Below are 21,062 nucleotides of genomic sequence, written 5' to 3'. Positions count from 1 at the left end.
TAAAGACGTTAAAAACAAAAACCAAAAACAAATATGTCCACAGAGATGGGGTGGTGTAATGCTGCCGGTTTCTTAATACAGCTAGGAGAATCCCTAGTTCATGCTGGTGTGAATGGAGGCACTTTCCCCTAGAAGAGTGTGAGCTTTGGGGAATCACAGCGATGGCATAACCATCTTTAAATCAGATTTGTGACTGGTCTGATGGTTCCTAAAAGAATAAGCACAGAAAGAAAACTCTACAATTCAGTTAATGAGGGGGACATCTCACCAGGAGGATTATGAAAGAGGAATTAGTCAGAACCTAAAGCAATAGATTGAGTAGATTAAAAAAAAACAGAGGGTGACAATTTAAAGATGAATTTCTTTTTTTTTTGAAATAAATTTATTTATTTTATTATTTATTTATTATTTTTGGCTGTGTTGGGTCTTTGTTGCTGTGCCCGGGCTTTCTCTAGCTGTGGCAAGAGGGGGCTGCTCTTCGTTGCGGTGCGCCAGCTTCTCATTGCGGTGGCTTCTCTCGTTGTGGAGCACAGGCTCTAGGTGCACGGGCTTCAGTAGTTGTGGCACGCAGGCTCAGTAGTTGTGGCTCACGGCCTCTACAGCGCAGGCTCAGTAGCTGTGGCGCACGGGCTCAGTTGCTCCGCGGCATGTGGGATCTTCCCGGACCAGGGCTGGAACCCGTGTCCCCTGCATTGGCAGGCGGATTCTTAACCACTGCACCACCAGGGAAGCCCCTAAAGATGAATTACTTTTGCAAAATTTTAAAGTTTACATATTGAATTTTTGCACTAGGAAGATTCATTGGGCCTTGTGAACACATGCTCTGCATTTATTCATATGCCTATTCTGTGACTAGTAGCTGAAATATGTTGATGTGAATATTTTCCAGTGTGATACAGAAGGGCAGGGCCAATGAATGTGGGAGGAAAGTCAGGCATTGGCAGTTTTTCTCTCTTTTGCATTTAGCCCCTGCTCTGTGCTCTTCAGAGACCCAGCCATAGAGTCAGGGGCAGGAATTTTTCGTATTCCTATTCCTGCCTTCCTGCTCCAGAATACAGACTCCCACAGGTAGAGAGAGAATGAGTGGGTGAGGAAAGGCCCTGAAGCTGGAATGACCCCTGGGGAACTGGGGAACTTGGCTGAGGGGGCAGGAGGGAGGCCTGCCAGATTCTCAGGCCTTTCCCCACGCCCTGTGAGGAGTCCTGTTGCTGGCTCTGAGCGTCTGACTATTTTTCAAGTTGCACTTAAAAAAAATGTACAGTAATGAAACAGTACAGCACCTCCAGTGAGGCTGGAAAGTAAATGAAACTGGCAGCTCTTCCTCTCATCTCTGTGTGATGTTAATTTAATGAAGTCTCCTCTCACAAGAGGATTTTCATTGGTTTCAAAACAAAACTACACGCTTGCTGTTTTTACTTCATTCATTATGATAATCACAAAGCATGACCTTTTTTCAAACACTTTATTTAAACAAAATGATGTCATGTCAGAGTGGTTATTACTTACGTTTATTAATGCACTTCTCACTACAAAGGTGGCTCAGCAGGGGCCATGTGTGGATGAGGCACATTTGGAGAGACTGAGTCCTGACCCAGATCGGTAAAGCGCTGATGGCAGCTGAGGACAGACACAGGTGTCTTTCATCTCTTCTACAGGGAGTAAGAGCACGTCTGGCCCTTCATAGAGCCAGTGACGCCAGTTACAAACTGTCACATATCTTTCCTACCAAATTGTGATCTGGTATGTGACTGATTGAGGCTTCAGGTACAGTGTAGATATGTAGCTTTGAAAATGGAAATGGGTTCCAGTTCTGTTCCAGATGGTTTGTGGACATTTCCATGTGGAAATATTTACTGTGCTCTGAGTTCAGCATGACTCACGCCAGACTGCTGAGCTCCGATGGAGCTCCCAGGGTTCTCCGAGGCGTCACGGACTTCTTTGGAGTCATCTCTCTCTCAGTGTCTGCTTTCCTGCAGTCCTTTCTTTTCTTCCCTCTGTTTCCACAGTCGGTGGTCACTTCAGGCTACTCAGCCCTTCATGTCTCAACTGCTGACTCCAGGTCCCCGTCCAGTTGGGCCCACCGCAGCCTGCCATGCTTGTCTTCCTCCAATACTGCTTTGAATCATGTCACTTCCCTGCTCAGAAACCTGCAAAGAGCTCATATTTCTCATGACATCACACCTAGGCTTCTTGACTGGCCTTTCAAGGCCCTCACCAAACTAAATTATTCTCACTTATTCAGCCTCCTACTTACTTATCCCACTGACCTTCATTATGCACCGTCACTCAAGCAAACCCCTATGCCTGTTGTCACTTCATTGCCTTTATTCTGGCTGTTCCCCTCACCTGGAATGCTGTTCCTCCACCCTTGCCTCATTAAATCTATCCTTCCAGGCAGTCCTAGGTCCTTCCTGCAATCTTCTGGCACATTCTCACTCCTCTCTTCCTCTTTGAATTCTTGAAGCATTACAAATGTCTCCTCTACACATTTTAGCACTTAATTATATGCCTGTCTGCACACTGGTGGTGGTTTTATAGACAACTCTATAAGCTTCTAGAAGTCAAAATAAGCCTTATGTTCTCTACCTCTCACCGAGTGAGTACATGGTAGGTACTTATAGAAGATAGTAATTGTTTCATGGCTTTTCTGTCCAGGTTGAGTCAGTAGAAGAATTCTTATTTTCATATTATATATATATATATATCTCCATATCACCAGGTAAATATTTTTAATATAAATGATTTATATTAAACTGCAGAATTAATATTAGATTATAAGGGTTTTATCTGTTACCAACCACAGTACCATAACTAGGATACATGCATTTTAAGTATCAATTCAAATGCCACCCCTTCTAGAAAGCACTACTTTTTCTACACAGGCCATCCATTAATGGTAGCTATCATTAGATGCCCACTGCATCCTATACACACCTCTAAACAATAACATTGCTTTGCTCTGTCTTTGCACACATCTGCCCTATTTCCTTCCCTTTTACCCCAAACTGTGAGTTCCTTGATGGCAAAGACTGTCTTTTAATTCCTGAATCTGCAGAAACTGACAGGGTTGGCAACCAGTAACTGCTTGTTGAATGAATAAGTGAACTGTAAGAGCCCTCATGTAATCATGAGTGTGACACTCTATAAATAGAGTTACGGTTGGCAAATGACCATTGAGTCTTTTAATAAATAAACCTTTTAATATTTTTTAAGTAGTTATTTAAGATAATTTTTTTTTTTTTTTTTTTTTTTTTTTTTACTTTTTGGAGAGTTTAACTTTCAATCTATTCAAAATTTATCTTTTTACATAGATGATTACAGAGGAAATTACAGCTGAGTTTGCCAAGCCTAGAGAAATTTATAATATATATTTTAAATAAGTATAGCCATCTACTTCTTATAGCTTTTCTTTAGAATAACACTCTCACTCAAAAACAAAACAAAACAAAAAACAAATAATCACCACTTCATCATTAGGAAGACCACTACCAAAAAACCAAAAAATAACAAGTGTTGGTGAAGATGTGGAGAAATTGGAACACTTGTGCCCTGTTGGTGGGAAAGTAAAATGGTACAGCTGCTAGGGAAAACAGTATGATGGTTACTAAAAAAATTAAAAATAAATTACCATATGATCCACTTCTGGGTATATATCCTAAAGAATTGAATGCAGGATCTTGAAGAGATACTTGCACACCCATGTTCATTGCAGCATTATTCACAAAAGCCAAGAGGTGGAAGTAACCCAAATGTCCATTAACAGATGAATGGATAAAGAAAATGTGATCCATACATACAACGGAATATTATTCAACCTTAAAAGAGGAGGAAATCCTGTCTTACGCTATAACATAGACAAATCGTGAGGACATTATGCCAAATGAAATAAGATAGTCACAAAAAGACAAGTACTGTACGTTTCCACTTTATGCGGTACCTAAATAGTCCAGCTCATAGAGACAGAAAGGAGAATAGTGGTTTCCAGGGGCTGCAGGGTTGGCACAATGGGGAGTTGTTGTTCAATAGGTATGAAGCTTCAGTTGTTCAAGATGAAAAAGTTCTAGAGATCTGTGCACAACAGTGTGAATATAGTGAGCACTACTAACCTGTACACTTGAAAATGGTTAAGATGTAAATTTTGTTGTGTGCTTTTTACCATAATTTAAAAGAAAATTTAAAATATACAAAAGAGTAATAGTACCTCACATACACACGCTCCATCATCAGTACAAACTTGCACATTGAAATGAGCCAGTAGATGCTCAATAAATGTTTCTAATACTGATGCTCATGATGAAAAAATTAGGAGAGCACTTTTTTATGATTGATGTCACCTAATAACAAAGACTTAAGAAATATTGGTCTAATAGTAGTGTGACTATTTCGTTGAAGAATAAACTTGTTACCAAATACTGAAAACTTCTGATCAGACATATGAACTAGAAACTTTTGGAACAAATGTCATGGTAATCTGCAATTATTGAATTCTACTTATTGATGAAAATAGGTATCAATTATTTGGGTTTTAATGAGGTGGACATAATTTTTACATTTTCTGTTATTATGCTGCATGCTTTCATTTTTGGTAATGTTACATGGTATGTGGCTTATGGGATATAATTTATATCTTTTTAAGAAAGCATAAGTAAATAGAAGGTGGAATTAAAACGAGACATAACAAAAACTCAGCATTAAAGAAAGCTGACCTCGTTCACCGGAGAAAGAAAATCAAAGCTAAGAGATCCTTCTCACTCTACTTCCTATCAGGTTTTCCAATTTAATGTATTCAGGGCAACTTTCCCCAAACTGCCTACTACTTCCTCTGTTGTCTTTTCAGCAATTTTGGGTCAGTGTCACACCCAAAAAAGGGCGCACCTCTTTAACCCTTGCAACTTTTGAATCAAACACGCCTTTGTTAAATGTGCTCTTCGCATAAACAGTCAGTATCTGTCATTCAGCTCGTGCTCTGGGAGAGAGAAGCACTGCCAGGAAGGTGAGCTGGTGAGAGTTAAACACAGTCATCTGGAAGGAGGAGGATAGACAAGGCTATTCTGAGAAGTAGCAAGATTGATCTTGGTAATGCCTGTGGAGCTACACTGTACTTCTCATATTCTCTTGGTGTGTCTATAGAAAGGAAAAAAGAAGCCACATCATGGTAAGAAACTAAGTGAAGTTTTGTTATCTCTTCACTGACCGAGACTTTTTATTTTTAATTAATTAATTAATTAATTTTTATCTTTGGCTGTTTAGGGTCTTTGTTGCTGCGCACGGGCTTTCTCTAGTTGCGGCGAGCAGGAGCTACTCTTCGTTGCGGTGCGCGGGCTTCTCATTGCAGTGGCTTCTCCTGTTGCGGAGCACCGGCTCTAGGTGCGCGGGCTTCAGTAGTTGTGGCACATGGGCTCAGTAGCTGTGGCTCGCGGGCTCTAGAGCTCAGGCTCAGTAGCTGTGGCACACGGGCTTAGTTGCTCCACGGCATGTGGGATCTTCCTGGACCAGGGCTCAAACCCGTGTCCCCTGCATTGGCAGGCGGATTCTTAACCACTGCGCCAACGGGGAAGCCCACTGACTGGGACTTTGTTTTGAATTTATGTAGTATTATTAATGACATCAGTTAACTTCACAGTGTGTTTATTGTCTAGAGCTGGTAAATTCTCTGGGCTTAAAAATCGTGAGCAATTGTGAGTAGAAGGAATATAGTAGGAGGCTGAGGAGTAGAGTGGGGGCTACGTAGCCTTGGAGACTTTGAAATAGAAATGCAAACACTAGTATGTGATCTCTGTGTCTGCCCTTCTCGAGGTTCTTTAAATTATTGCAGGTAATCATTGACAAGCTGCCCTTGCTGACTATATTTGAGTTAGTTCCATCAGCCATTCTAACGATGTCAATTTTATAGACCTGTTGCTGAGTGTGCTGCAAAGAACTTAGTTAATCCTTTTTCTCCCCTGAGTTGAAAAGAACCTTTTCCCCACCCCTTTTCCAAATATCAGAGGCAAACTGACATCTAGCCCCTTGGAAGAAACTAGTTGGGAAACATTGTGTCGAGTGCTAAGGATTGATTTTTATTTTTCATCATGGTAGGGAAAGGTAGATCTCTACTACACTTTCTTTTAAAATGTAGGTTATCTTTCAAATACGTTCTCCACTGGGTGTCGGCTGTTGCTGCTCACGCGGGCCTGTCCCCATAACACGTTATTATGTGTTGCACGTACTTTCCCCAAATGAGATTTTATTAGGACACAGAAATTTATAGGAGCGACTCGGCTTCTTACAACCCTATCATTCTAGAAGTGCCATGGCTTAAAGTAAGTTATGAGAAAAAAGCAATCTTGTAAACTTTTCAGAAAAAGGAGTTTATGTAAGAGTCTATTAAAGTTTGCTTCACTACTTTGCTCAAAGAGGCATAAATATAAAGCGCCAAATAAGTGTTGGGCATTGTTGCCATCATTTTCTCTGTTAATTCTTATCACTTTCCCCTATCCTTTGATATTTTAGACACAGTGGCTTAATAACTACGTGGACAAATAGTCTTTACACTTAGGATATGAACTCCTAATCCTCCCCTAGAAACCTTAACAGAATTAATACCTTGTGTTTTACAAGAAATGCCTTTTTTAAAGTGAATTTGCCAAATTAACAAAAAATAATAAACATCTAGGTTTAAGAGCCTTATGACTATAAACCTTCAGAAAACATTTTAAGTTTAATAAGTAAAATCTCTGATGTTTTGGTCAACCATCTTATTAAGGCCTAATTGTAAATATCTAAAAATGCACTAAGCAGATTAATGTAACTGTAGCCTGTGCACCTTGGTAAGTAAGCTTGGGGTGGGGTGGGGTGGGGAGGACAGTGGGGGGAGGTATAGTGGCCAGGCTGGTAATTTTGAAGGTTGCTTTTCCCTTGAGTTTCTCTGTGATATGAGATAAAGGTACGTGGAAGGCACTGTGGGTGCTAAGAGCATGGTGGCTAGTGAGCCGACATTCTCATTTTAGTTCAGATGTTGAAATGGGCAGGAACCTGCTGCCCGTGTCTCCAGGCATAATTAGGACTAGGGCAGTGCTCAACCTGGGTGCACAGGCTTGTCCGCCTCAAGCCTGTACAGGAGCAGTGTTTGCAAAACACACTCCAGACCTGCAAGCTGAGGCAGAGAGTGGCATCCAAGGCTCCTGCCGCGCGCCAGGAACAGAGTGGTGAGAGGTGATGAAATGCGTCTCTTTTCAAAATTGAATGAGCAACAACTTTGTCACAGTCTTCCCACTCCCAACACACACACACACAGACACACACAGACACACACACACACGCCAGGAACAGAGTGGTGAGAGGTGATGAAATGCTTCTCTTTTCAAAATTGAATGAGCAACAACTTTGTCACAGTCTTCCCACTCCCAACACACACACACACACACACACCACACACACACACACACACACACACACACTCCCAATCCCCCATGACAGAGTCTACTGGAGCCAGTGAGGAATAAGGCTAAGTTCCTTGGGAGGGTAAAAAGGAAGCGAGAGGAAGGGTCAGAGACCCAGAAAGTGGAAAAAAATATTCACTTGACACTGCATGAAAACCCATAATTGTATAGGCCCCAGCGAGCTAACGTGTGAATTCCCCCCACCCCCTCCAGTTTGTTGGTTCAGTGCTGTTCTCTGGACTCCCCTGGAGCTGCCCCTCCCAGCCATTTCCTGTCCTCACAGGGCCCCTCCTCCCCACCTTCCTTAGCAGCACGCTTTACTTCTCTGCTTTTTCTGTATCTGGGGTGACCTCCCTCATCTCTGTTCATATTTAAGTATGTGTGGGGTGTGTGTGTGTGTGTGTAACCAATGTAACCCAAAGGAACAGAACAGGAAAGAGAAGGAGAGAAATAGCACAAACATCGCAGTGCATTTTCTGGTGCCACCAGCTATGCATGACCTTAGGCAAATCACTTTTCACATTGCAGTTTTCTCAAACGTAAAATGAGGATGATAGTTATCACCTCACAGGACTGTTAAGAGGTAGTTGGCACATGGTAGGTTCTTAAATGTTAGCTGAAATAAATCACAAAAGAGGAAAGATAAAAGGCCAATAAGGATATAAAACATGTTCAATCCCATTGGAAAGCAAAGAAATGAAGTTTACCTAGTCATTGTAAAATACAGCATGCATCAGAAAAGTATATAAAATATACATGTAAGGTATAATGAATAATTATAAAGCAAGCACCTCTAATAACTAGGTGCAGGTCAAGAAATAGCATATTGCTACCACCTCTTAAGTCTCCTGTGGGTCTCTTTCTGATCACACCCACTCCCCTCCTTCACCATCAGGGCCAGTAGTAGGGTGAGGGGAGTGGGGCTCTTGCCTCAGGAGCAAAGTTTAAGGGGGTGCCAAAAAACTCGGTAATCAAGATAAATAATATTTCAATTCAGTCTTTTATTGCAATATTTTTAAAAACAAAAGTTAATGCAAAAAATCCATGTGAACAAAATATCAAATTTTTAAATAAAGAGAGGATCTGTACCACAAGAGGTGACTACTCTCTTAAATGTTACAATCATCATATCTCTTCTTTTCTTTATAATTTTACCACCTATGAATGTATCCCAAGACAGTGCAAATTAATTTACTTGTTCTTGAATTTCATATAAATGGAATTATATCCTAAGTTCTCATTCGGGTCCAGATTCTTTCAATCAACTTTATGTTTATAAAATTCATTCACGGATTGTGCTGCCGGAGTTCATTCATTTCTGTTGCTGTAGAGTATTCTGTTTTATGAATGAACCACAATGAACTTATTCATCTTGCTGTGGATGGGATCTGGGTAGGTTTCTTGTTGGGGGCTTGTACCAGCAACGCTGCTGGGAACATCCTTGTGCTCATGTCCTTGAACAATGTGCATGAGCCTCTCGAGGGCAGCAGTTCTCAAAGTGAGGTCTGGGGACACTTGGGGGTTCCCCAGATCTTCCAGGGGAGTCCGTAATGTCAAAACTATTTTCATAAAAATGCTAAGATGTTATTTGCCTTTCACCTTCATCCTATCACAAGGGTACAGTGAAGATCCAGAGGCAACGTGATATGCGATAATGTCTTGCTCTGATGACTAATAGAATGTGTCCTGAGTATTGTTGAACTTTAAAAACAGCTCAGTTTTTTTTTTTTTTTGGAGTTTGAAGCTGTTTTCCTCATTTAGACTTTTTTTTTTTTTAACATCTTTATTGGAGTATAATTGCTTTACAATGGTGTGTTAGTTTCTGCTTTATAACAAAGTGAATCAGTTATACATATACATATGTTCCCATATCTCTTCCCTCTTGCATCTCCCTTCCTCCCACCCTTCCTATCCCACCCCTCTAGGTGGTCACAAAGCACAGAGCTAATCTCCCTGTGCTATGCGGTTGCTTCCCACTGGCTATCTATTTTACGTTTGGTAGTGTATATATGTCCACGCCACTCTCTCACTTTGTCACATCTTACCCTTCCCCCTCCCCATATCCTCAAGTCCATTCTCTAGTAGGTCTGTGTCTTTATTCCCGTCTTGCCACTAGGTTCTTCATGACCTTTCTTTTTTTTTTTTTTTTCCTTAGATTCCATATATATGTGTTAGCATACTGTATTTGTTCATTGCAGCTCTATTTACAATAGCCAGGACATGGAAGCAACCTAAGTGTCCATCATCGGATGAATGGATAAAGAAGATGTGGCACATATATTCAATGGAATATTACTCCGCCATAAAAAGAAACAAAATTGAGTTATTTGTAGTGAGGTGGATGGAGTTAGAGTCTGTCATACAGAGTGAAGTAAGTCAGAAAGAGAAAAACAAATATGGTATGCTAACACAGCTCAGTTTTAATTTCTAAGCTGAGAAGTGTAGATCGATATAACCCATACAAACAAAGGCTCTTGGGGGCCTTAATTTTTTAAGAGTGTCAAGGACTTCTGAAACCAGAATTTTGAGGACTGCTGCTCTAGGGAATATACTGCTATGCTCATAGGATGTGCATATCTTCTGTTCTATTCAGTAATGCCAAAGTGTTTTCCAAAGTAGTGGTTCCAATTTACACTCCCATCACCAGTGTATGAGCGTTCCTATTGCTCCACAGCCTTTCTTATATTTGGAATCATTGCTCTTTTTAATTATTTTCCAATCTGATGGATTTGTAAAGATATCTCATTGTGGTTTTCCTTTTCATTCCCTTCACTACTAATTAGGAACATATCCTGTGGGAATAATTAAGGATATGTGTAGAGATAAGGTACAAATATAGTTTCTGCAGTCTGCAATGCATTGAAAATAACATAAACTGTAGGCATTGTGGTACACTGACATGGTAGAATTTAATGCAACCATTAAAATATAGTTATAGAAATATATTTATTGGCATGAATTCAGTGAAAGAATAATATACCAAAAAGCAGGTACAAAATGCTATTATACAATGCCCTGACAAAAAGCCAGAAAGAAAAAATAGTAATAGTGGTATTTTGGGATAGAAAAGATAAAGGATAATTTATATTTTCTTCATTGTACTTGTTTATATAGTCTGACTTTCAAATATGAATATGTATATATATATTTTAAGGTTTCCTTTCCCATTCCCTGTCTCTTCCCCAGAGACTGTGCTAGGTGTTTCACAGACATCTCATTTGATCCTCAAACAATCCAGAGGATGAGCATTTCAGAAACTGGATTTTAAGGGAATCATTTGAGAAGGGGGCCAAGGCTAGAGGCAGGCCTTTGTTCCTGTCTGAGAATGTTCACTGAGGGCCTCAGTAATAATTCATTGCCCCCAAACTACTGGCTGTACCATTACACAATGTTGTCTGGCTCTTGTCTGTGGGAGACTGAGAGATTTCTGGAAAATATGGTTGATGTGTTCTTTTGATAAATATTTATTCAGTGCCTATTGGTACCACACATTGAGGAAGGAATAGGGACATGGTGAACAAAACTACATTCTTATTCTCATGAAGCTTACATTCTACGAGGAACGACAGACAACAAAGTATACAAATAAATATTAAGTACTTTCAGTTCAGGTAATAATAAGTGCTGTGAAGAAAAATAAAGGAGCATAAGGTTATAGAAAGTGAGGTGCTTTTTCTACATAGGGTGATCCAGAGCTGTTCATTCTACCTAGTTGCATATCTTCTATACATTATGATCTGGAAAAGATAATGTTTACAAGGAAGGGTAGACTTCAGTTTTTCTTTATTCTAGTCATGACACATTGAAGATGAGTGCTCATGAGCAGCGATATGCCACGTTCTGCATGTCTATCATATTCTATGTTCATCTCCATCTCACCAAGAATCATAAATTAATCCTGTTATTTAGTCAGCTTCAACTTGGGTTATGAAACATCAGCAGAATATCAGACTATGAATTATGCCAGCCATCACCGTCTTAGGCACTTTGTGCTTTTCAAAGCATGTTCACATATATCATTTCACGTGAATTTCTCAATACCCTCGATGATAGAAGAGGAATTTTTGAGAAAAATTATTTGATCCCTATTCAGTAGTATTCCTGAGCTCTCTCCATGAAAGCATGCATTTTCCTTCTTAATTTGAAATGAATTGCCAGGAAGTCAATAATTCTCACTAGAAATTGCAGAAAACGGAGATATTTCTGGGAAGTATATATGAATTGGAAAGATAAAGAAATTTATTTTCTAGGAAAAAACCCACTATTTTCTGCCATACTTTTAAATGTGGTTAAACTAACCTCAAGTTATGAGGTCTCAAGGTCACTAGAAGTCTCAGAGGGAGCCTGGAGTTGACAGCGCTGTGTTGCAGAGGCTTCTTCATTCTTTACAGAGCTGCTACCTCCGAGTTCCTTCTCTCATCCTGGTCCCCTTAGTGGACTTGGTTGCCAGCTGGGCCTGGTGGAGACAGGCATGCTGTGTCAGTCTCTCTTGGGCTGCTTCACCCTCATCTCCCCAATATCCCTATCCCTCTCATCACATCATCTACATATGGATGACCTAACTGGAAGTTAATCCTTGGGACTTGAGCGCTTGGATTCGGCAATGCACTGATGGTTTTCTAGTGTTTTAAAGTACTTATTCTTGATCTTTGGCCTGAGTTATTGTACAAGTCATTCTTTTTTAAAATATATAAAGGACATGCTTTTTTGGTTCTGAGTCAATAAAAAAGGAACTAACTTGACAATGAGCACATTTCCATTTTCCAGTTTGGCTAAGCTTCTTTACTCCAACTAGGAACTACCTAGCCAGTAATTTGATTATATACTAATCAAAATATGCCCACAATCCAGGAGGTAGTAAGAAATATTTGCTATCCATGTCAAATTCCCATATCTCCTGTAATTTACACATTATACATGGGAAAAAAATATTCACCAAATTAAGATTATATTTACATCTCTACTGTAAAGCAAATTAATTCAGTGTGATAGAGAAAAAAAAATGTTGGGGGAAACTGTTCAGTTTACACAGAGAGAAACATTGTGAGTTATCTGTTACCCATGATTGAGCACATAGTAAATATTAGTCAGGATCCCAGCATGGGAAAGGGCACAGTCAACTTGGATGATTGAGTTAAGTAAGAGGGGCTATGTACAAAGCATGGGCAAAGTTTTAAGGAAACCACAAGAGGCAAAAGAAGCTTAAGCTTCACAATTTCTTCCTTCACAAGGCCTCTTCCAAGGCTCTGTCCCTAAATCTGTAATCTAATATTATGTCGTCGTCTTCTTAAAGAAAGCTCTCAAAATTATATATGCTTCATGCCCCACAAAACCTGGTTCCAGGGGCTTCCCAGGTAGGGCAGTGGTTAAGAATCCACCTGCCAATGCAGGCAACACGGGTTCGAACCCTGGTCCGGGAAGATCCCACATGCTGTGGAGCAACTAAGCCTGTGTGCCACAACTACTGAGCCTGCGCTCTAGAGCCCGCAAGCCACAACTACTGAGCCTGCGTGCCACAACTACTGAAGCCTGCGCGCCTAGAGCCCATGCTCCACAACAAGAGAAGCCACCGCAATGAGAAGCCCGCGCGCCACAACGAAGAGTAGCCCCCGCTCGCTGCAACTCGAGAAAGCCCGCGCGCAGCAACGAAGACCCAAGGCAGCCAAAAATAAAAAAATGAAAAAACCTGGTTCCACCCCAAGCAAAGGATAGTGAAGCACTGCCAGGCCATCACCACTGAGACCCTTTCCATCCCAGGCCTGGAGGAGTGAGAGAAGGAAGCAATTCCTGGGACCTGGCGACAGAAGTGTAGCTGCAAGAGTGGCTGCCTGACCGATGCCATGGTCATGCTGGACCACACCCAACCCAGAGCCTGACAAGGAGAGAGAGGGGTAGGAAGGAATTACCTTGACCTCACTCTAGTCCCTCCCTTTGGTTTCCTGTCAGTGTCTTTTACTGGTTGAACCTATCAAAGCCAAAGGGTAAGGCAGTCTGTTTGTATATTCCTTATGGTCAAGGGCCTGGGGCACAGAGAAGGGTGACAAAGGGTGAGCAAACAGAAGTGCCCACTGTTTACAGAGTTACCTGATTCTACAGCCAGCACTCCATCATAAGTGAGAGCTCAATCCCGGCCATTATTATGTTGCAAGGCTCAGGAGGAAGCATGCCACACAGGTGTAACAGACTCTATATGGTCAGTACGTACATAAAAGTGGTACGAAAGTCATATTCTAGTAAATGAAATCTTATTTTCCTAATGATATACTATAAATTCAAATGGGAAAAATTACTGAGCTAACTTTTAGAAAGGCCGACTTGTGTCTTAGGAAAATTATCTGATGCTTTGGGCCACAGTTTGCTTCTTTAAGGTAAGAAGAAAATCTGACACAAAGCACACTCTCAATAATTATTAGCGGGATGAATGAGTAAATGACCCTACAATTCAAACATTCTATGATCTTACCTTCCTTTTTAATTGATCAAGTGTCAGTGGCTTTAAACAATTAGCTTTCACTCTGCTTCTGTCAAACAGTAAATGACCTAAAGACAATCCTTAGCTGGAACTGGGAGTCTACTTTTTAAAAGAAACTCTTTACTTCTTCAAACCCTCTGAAAGGGTGGGGAATACTTTTGGAATAATGAACATACAACTATTTCCTAAATTATGGCTTTCATATTCAATAACACCTCTTTTTCAGGATGCTGTTAAACCTGACAGTTGGAAAAAAAAAAGTCTGCTCCTATTCTTTTACATAATAGTATACCTATAATTCTATACAACAGGATATGATTGCCATTTGGTTTGAAGTGACAGCATTAGAAAAAAAAACAAACATGGAGGTTGTAAGTAGAGAAGTATGTGTCACATGAAATGGAAAGGACAGATTTAAAAAAAAGAGAGAACAATGGTGAGCAGCAGAGATGGGGTGGGCAGTGGGATGCTGACAGATATTGAAAACAGCACAGGGGCAAGCATCCCACCCCGAGAGACGGGGGAGCAGTGAGAGTGGAGAGAGGCTCTGAAGGTCTGATGCAACGTACTATTGGTTGCACCATATGAAATTGTACATAGATCAAAACTGGTTGAATGCAGTAATTTCCTGTGCCTCTTTGTAAAAGGCCTGCTTATGATTAAACAGTATTATAATCTGTGGGTCATTTAGTGCAAACCTTAGCCTATACTCATTGTAACAGCCATGGAAGAAATCATTATTATAGCACAAATGTAAATAGTTCTGTCTCCAGAATCATTAAGCCATAGCTAAATTATATTTAGTATACTCTGAGGGAGGGAACTTGATAACATATGAAAAAAATATTTAAAAAGTTAAAATGAAAAGTTTCAGTGTTTAATAGGTCAAGGTGTATTTATGTGAACATTGCTTCTTTTGCATTTTGTGTGCGTGTGTGTTGTATTATTTAGAGTAGGCCATATATATTAGCACAAGCAATACCAAAAAGATAGAGCGATGAAGAGGACAGCAGATCATTTTAAATGCCTATTCAAAATCTCAGTCCATAGTGAGCTCACAGGGAATCACAAGTGTTTAAAAAAAAAGAAAGAGTTACTTTTGTACATCACTGACCACATGTTAGCAGGAGGCACATGTGAATACATGTAAAAGATCTTGATCTGCTTTCTCAAGTCAGACTCAGGCTGGGAGCCAGCAGTAAACCTGAAGAAATCCAAGTTTGTGTGCCAGCAGCTGCATCGCCGTGCAGAATCCTCACATGGGCAGAACAGAGCTGCAAATTCTTGACCACACTAAGTCTTTTTTTTTTTTTTAATAGATCTTTATTGGAGTAGAATTGCTTCACAGTACTGTGTTAGTTTCTGTTGCACAACAAAGTGAATCAGCCATGTGCATACACATGTCCCCATATCCCCTCCCTCTTGGGCCTCCCTCCCACCCTCTCTATCCCACCCCTCTAAGTCATCGCAAAGCAATAAGCCGATCTCCCTGTGCTATGCTGCTGCTTCCCACCAGCCAATTATTTTACATTCTATAGTGTATATATGTCATGCTACTCTCACTTTGCCCCAGCTTCGCCCTCCCACCCCATGTCATCAAGTCCATTCTCTATGTCTACCTCTTTATTCCTGCCCTGCAACTAGGTTCATCAGTACCATTTTTTTTTTTTTTTAGATTCCATATATATGTGTTAGCATACGGTATTTGTTTTTCTCTTTCTGACTTACTTCACTCTGTATGACAGACGCTAGGTCCATCCACCTCACTACAAATAACTCAATTTCGTTTCTTTTTATGGCTGAGTGATATTCCATTGTATATATGTGCCACATCTTCTTTATCCATTCGTCTGTCAGTGGACATTTAGGTTGGTTCCATGTCCTGGCTATTGTAAATAGTGCTGCAATGAACATTGTGGTACATGTCTCTTTTTGAATTATGGTTTTCTCAGGGTATATGCCCAGTAGTGGGATTGCTGGGTCATATGGTAGTTCTATTTTTAGTTTTTTAAGGAACCTCCATACTGTTTTCCATAGTGGTTGTATCAGTTTACATTCCCACCAGCAGTGCAGGAGGGTTCCCTTTTCACCACACCCTTTCCAGCATTTATTGTTTCTAGATTTTTGATAATGGCCATTCTGACCAGCGTGAGGTGATACCTCATTGTAGTTTTGATTTGCATTTCTCTAATAATTAGTGATGTTGAGCATCTTTTCATGTGCCTCTTGGCCATCTGTATGTCTTCCGTGGTGAAATGTCTATTTAGGTCTTCTGCCCATATTTTAACTGGATTGTTTGTTTTCTTGATATTGAGCTCCCTGAGCTGTTTGTATATTTTGGAGATTAATCCTTTGTCTATTGTTTCATTTGCAAATATTTTCTCCCATTCTGAGGGTTATCTTTTTGTCTTGTTTATGGTTTCCTTTGCTGTGCAAAAGCTTTTAAGTTTAATTAAGTCCCATTTGTTTATTTTTGTTTTTACTTCTGTTACTCTAGGAGATGGGTCAGAAAAGATCTTGATGTGGTTTATGTCAAAGTGTGTTTTTCCTATGTTTTCCTCTAAGAGTTTTATAGTGTCTGGTCTTACATTTAAGTCTTTAATCCATTTGGAGTTTATTTTTGTGTATGGTGTTAGGGAGTGTTCTAATTTCATTCTTTTATATGTAGCTGTCCAGTTTTCCCAGCACCACTTATTGCAAGAGGCTGTCTTTTCTCCATTGTATGTTCTTGCCTCCTTTGTCATAAACTAGGTGCCCATATGTGTGTGGGTTTATCTCTGGGCGTTCTATCCTGTATTGTTGATCTGTATTTCTGTTTTTGTGCCAGTACCATACTGTCTTGATTACTGTAGCTTTGTGGTATAGTTTGAAGTCAGGGAGACTGATTCCTCCAGCTCCGTTTTTCTTTCTCAAGATTGCTTTGGCTATTCGGGGTCTTTTGTGTTTCCATACGAATTGTAAAATTTTTTGTTCTAATTCTGTGAAGAATGCCATTGGTAGTTTGATAGGGATTGCATTGAATCTGTTGATTGCTTTGGGTAGTATAGTCATTGTCACAATACTGATCCTTCCAATCCAAGAACATGGTATATTTCTCCATCTGTTTATGTCATCTTTGATTTTTTTCATCAGTGTTTTATAGTTTTCTGAGTACATGTCTTTCGCCTCCTTGGGCAGGTTTATTCCTAGGTATTTTATTCTTTTTGTTGCAGTGGTAAATGGGAGTGTTTCCTTAATTTCTCTTTCTGATTTTTTGTTGTTGGTATATAGGATGCCAGAGATTTCTGTGCATTAATTTTGTATCCTGCAACCTTACCAAATTCATTGATTAGTTCTAGTAGTTTTCTGGTGGCATCTTTAGGATTTTCTATGTATAGTATCATTTCATCGGCAAACAGTGACAGTTTTACTTCTTCTTTTCCAATTTGTGTTCCTTTTATTTCTTTTTCTTCTCTGATTGCTGTGGCTAGGACTTCCAAAACTATGTTGAATAAGAGTGGTGATAGTGGACATTCTTGTCTTGTTCCTGATCTTAGTGGAAATGCTTTCAGTTTTTCACCATTGAGTATGATGCTCGCAACCACACTAAGTCTTGTGCAGAAAAGATTTCCATTCTGTTTTTGTTTTGTTTAGAACTAACTATGTTTACAGTTGTCTGCAAGAGTGCTGATGACTCCTTTTTGGAAGGGAGTGGGGATGTTACTAATTCTTTAGTAGCATCAAATAATTTATGTCCATGTCTACTGTAAGTCCCTGTGCTAGGTGTTGGGAATACGGATAGGTCAATTTTCTTGCTCTTAAGGGGCTTATATTCCACTGTGCAAGGAAAAGATGGGAAATATATGAAAGACTTATTTTTAAACAATTTGTTCGTTACATTTTCAAATAATATGCTCAACGTATTTTCCTTCAACCTCCAAACATGATTTCAGGTGAAGCACTTCTAAATTTAAAGCAACGACTTAAAGGTAATCTTTAAAAAGCAATAAACTATTTTGCCTGTATATCCAAACATTTTGGTATATTAACAATTTATCCTGTATTTCCTGACCTTTTGTTCCCCACCAGTGAGCAGATAGAAAAGATCTCTTAAATTATTTTTAACAGTACAAGGTAGCTTTTATTTAGTGGCAGCTGCTGATAGTAGGTGCTGCCATACCAAGAAGGTTGAGAATCAGAGAACAGCACTGCAGCCAGTACTGCCTGGGCCTCTACACACTGCTGGGCTGTGGTCTTGTTATAGATACTCGCACATGGCCCCTAATGAGCCACATGTAATGTTTGCCAACAAGAACACTAAAACGAATCCCAGCACACAACCCATGGACCATTTCTAACATTGTCCTATTGTGGATTATGCTTATCTCAGTAGGGCATGGGTGACAGGAGGATTCCAGGTGCAGGTTTCTGCACAGCGAGGTAGGCAGAAAGGACAGGGTAAAAAACTAACTACAAAGGAGCTCCCGGGTTTGCATGGCTGTGCTATAGTCCGAGAACACCCAGCCTGAGAACTCTCAGGACCCTGACCACACCAGGAGGAGAGCCTGGGGAGTAGCCTGGGGGAGCAGGAAGAAGACTGATGGGCCCCCGTGGCCTCTGTGCAAAACACTCCCCTTCCTAACAGATGATCATCAAGGTCGAGGGGGGAAGGTGCTGGGTCTTTGGCCTCCCATTCTAGGTTTAGGACTCTAGGTGCAAAGGCTCCTACTTAAGGAGGTGCCTACTCTCTAGACAACTCCCAGGCCATCTCATTTTTGTTTTCCATCTACTATATTCATGCTTCCTCCATGAACACTATAATGAAATAATCCCTGGCTGAAAAGAAACGTGTCCTGTTTTAAGAAGGGGTGTTCCTCAAAGATGTGACTGTGAACTTTACTCAGGAGGAATGGTGCGCTCTGAACTCTGAACTCTCAGAGATCCTACACAGAGATCTGATGCTGGAGATGCAGGGCCCCGACCCCTCGGGGGAAGACTGCATTCCCCTGTAAGTGAGAAAGTAGCCTTTGAAACAACTTGAGGCCCCCATTGACTAAGAACTACGAAATGGGCAGCTGAGCCAGATGGATTGTGTTTCTGCTCTTTACTTCCCAGGGAAAAAGCTTTATTTTTAAATCAACTTTATTAAGATAATTTACATATAAAAATTGTCCCCATTTTAAGTGTACAGTTTGATGAGTTTTGAAAGATATGTACACATGTGTAACCATCACCACAATCAAGATATGGAACACTGCCCTTATCCCCCAAAGTTCCTTTGTGCCTGTTTCCAGTCACACCTCCTTGCCCACCCCGCCCTCAGGCAACCTTTGATTTACTTTCTACGATTACAGATTGGATTTGCATCGCCTAGAATGTCATATAAATGGAACCATGCAGTACCTTTTGAGTCTGGCTTCTTCCAGTTAGCATAATGCTTGTGAGATTCATCCATGTCATTACATGTTTTAGAAGTTTGGTCCTTTTTATTGCTGAGTAGCATTCTGTTGTATGGGTGTACCACTGTTGGATCCATTCACCAGCTGATGGGACATTTAAGTTGTTTCCAGTTTTTTTTTGTTTGTTTTTTATTACTACTACTACTACCACTACTACACATGTCAACTTGATCTAAGTGATTCTTTTTTCTTTTTTTAATTTTTATTTATTTATTTATTTATGGCTGTGTTGGGTCTTCGTTTCTGTGCGAGGGCTTTTCTCTAGTTGCGGCAAGTGGGGGCCTCTCTTCATCGCGGTGCGCGGGCCTCTCACTATCACGGCCTCTCTTGTTGCGGAGCACAGGCTCCAGACGTGCAGGCTCAGCAATTGTGGCTCACGGGCCCAGTTGCTCTGCGGCATGTGACATCTTCCCAGACCAGGGCTCGAACCCACGTCCCCTGCATTGGCAGGCAGACTCTCAACCATTGCGCCACCAGGGAAGCCCCTGTTTCCAGTTTTTGATTATTATGAATGAAGCTGCTGTGAACATTCACATCTAAACAAAAGTCTGGAATTCTAGTAAGTTCAACAGACAGAGCAGCTTGGCAGGTGACAAACTGGCTGCCCCTCTGGGGGGAGAAGGAGTCAAGTAGTTGATGAGGTCAAACTACAAAGAACAACAGGTTCTGTAAAAAGCAGCTATAGCCAAAAATGAAAACCAAACCAAAACAAAAACCTGTACTGAGCAGAGAAGACTGCTGATCAGATGCCTTTCAACCGCATGGGAAAAGTGGATTGCAACATCATTGGCAGGACAGGATAACATGTACACTAATTTTCTATGGACATGGGCTAGAATTGAGCCAATAAGACTCAAACCTATTCCTGGCTACTTCTTTAGGATGTGTTTGAAGGCCTGTCCAGGCAGCAGAGACAAAGAGCTCCATTTCCAGAGTTAGAAAGACTACTGGCTGTGGGACCTTGAGCAGGGATAAGGAACCTTGGCAAATGAGCATAAAAACACTACCTATCTTCAGGGCTGTCTCTGATGAGAATCTATGTAAATCACTTAGTAAGTCTAGTGCATAAGGAATTATTACGTTTAAAAACCATGTAATAACCTTTGACTCATAGTGAAAGAGTCCAAATATATTCCTTAGGAGACTGGAATATTTTAATGTATTTTTTCTTAAATTACACAGTGAATTCTTCCTATATTATTTACATAACCACTGCATAATTATTAATCAAAATCTGGTTAGATTTTAGAAGCATATCAACTCAGTCACAAAAGCTCCCCGTGGCTGCAACATTCGATTGTCCCTCTCCTCATGCAGCAGCTGTCTAGTTCCAAAGCTCCCACCAGGGGCTTCTCAAGCACGAAGAATCACCTCTGGAGTTTGTCAGTAAATCTGATTCAGGAGCATTTCCTCAGGAGCCGATTCTGGGGGAAGTGTGGCCTGCAGTCTACTCCTCTGGGCTGACTCTGGCTCAGGGGTGCCCACTGCACTGCCATGTCCTCTGTGGGGAGTTGGGGGTGCTCGGGCTGGAAGCTGAGGACCTGGGTTTGGATCCTGACTTTATTGCCCCCACACCTAACACACCTTAAGTCTCTGCTCTGAGCTTTGCTTTCCTTATTTCTGCTGTGGGGTAACAAGCACCTCACGTGGCTGTTGCAGAATGACATGATGTTACAGTGCCAAGACTGTCTCAGTAAATGCTTGTGGACCCTGCTACTTCCATGCTTTATC

General features: G+C 40.7%; 1 protein-coding gene across 3 annotated transcripts in view; it reads left to right on the top strand.

Annotated features, from left to right (window-relative positions):
• CRYBG1 (crystallin beta-gamma domain containing 1) overlaps positions 1-21,062 on the top strand; it is a 221,437-nt gene that overhangs the window by 138,088 nt on the left and 62,287 nt on the right. The window contains exon 1 of one of the 3 annotated variants that reach the window (XM_082475083.1): positions 2,319-5,155. The exons of the other annotated variants lie outside the window; for them this stretch is intronic. Coding sequence (XP_082331209.1) covers positions 5,153-5,155 — 3 coding nt within the window. The 5' untranslated portion in view covers positions 2,319-5,152. Of the gene's footprint in view, positions 1-2,318; positions 5,156-21,062 lie in introns of those variants that run through there. 3 annotated transcript variants of the gene reach the window in all.

The sequence above is a fragment of the Balaenoptera physalus genome (genome assembly GCF_965194825.1).
Source record: "Balaenoptera physalus genome assembly, chromosome: 9".
NCBI lineage: Eukaryota > Metazoa > Chordata > Mammalia > Artiodactyla > Balaenopteridae > Balaenoptera > Balaenoptera physalus.
Note: the sequence above shows the minus strand (reverse complement) of the source record. Positions and strands in the feature narration are given on the sequence as shown.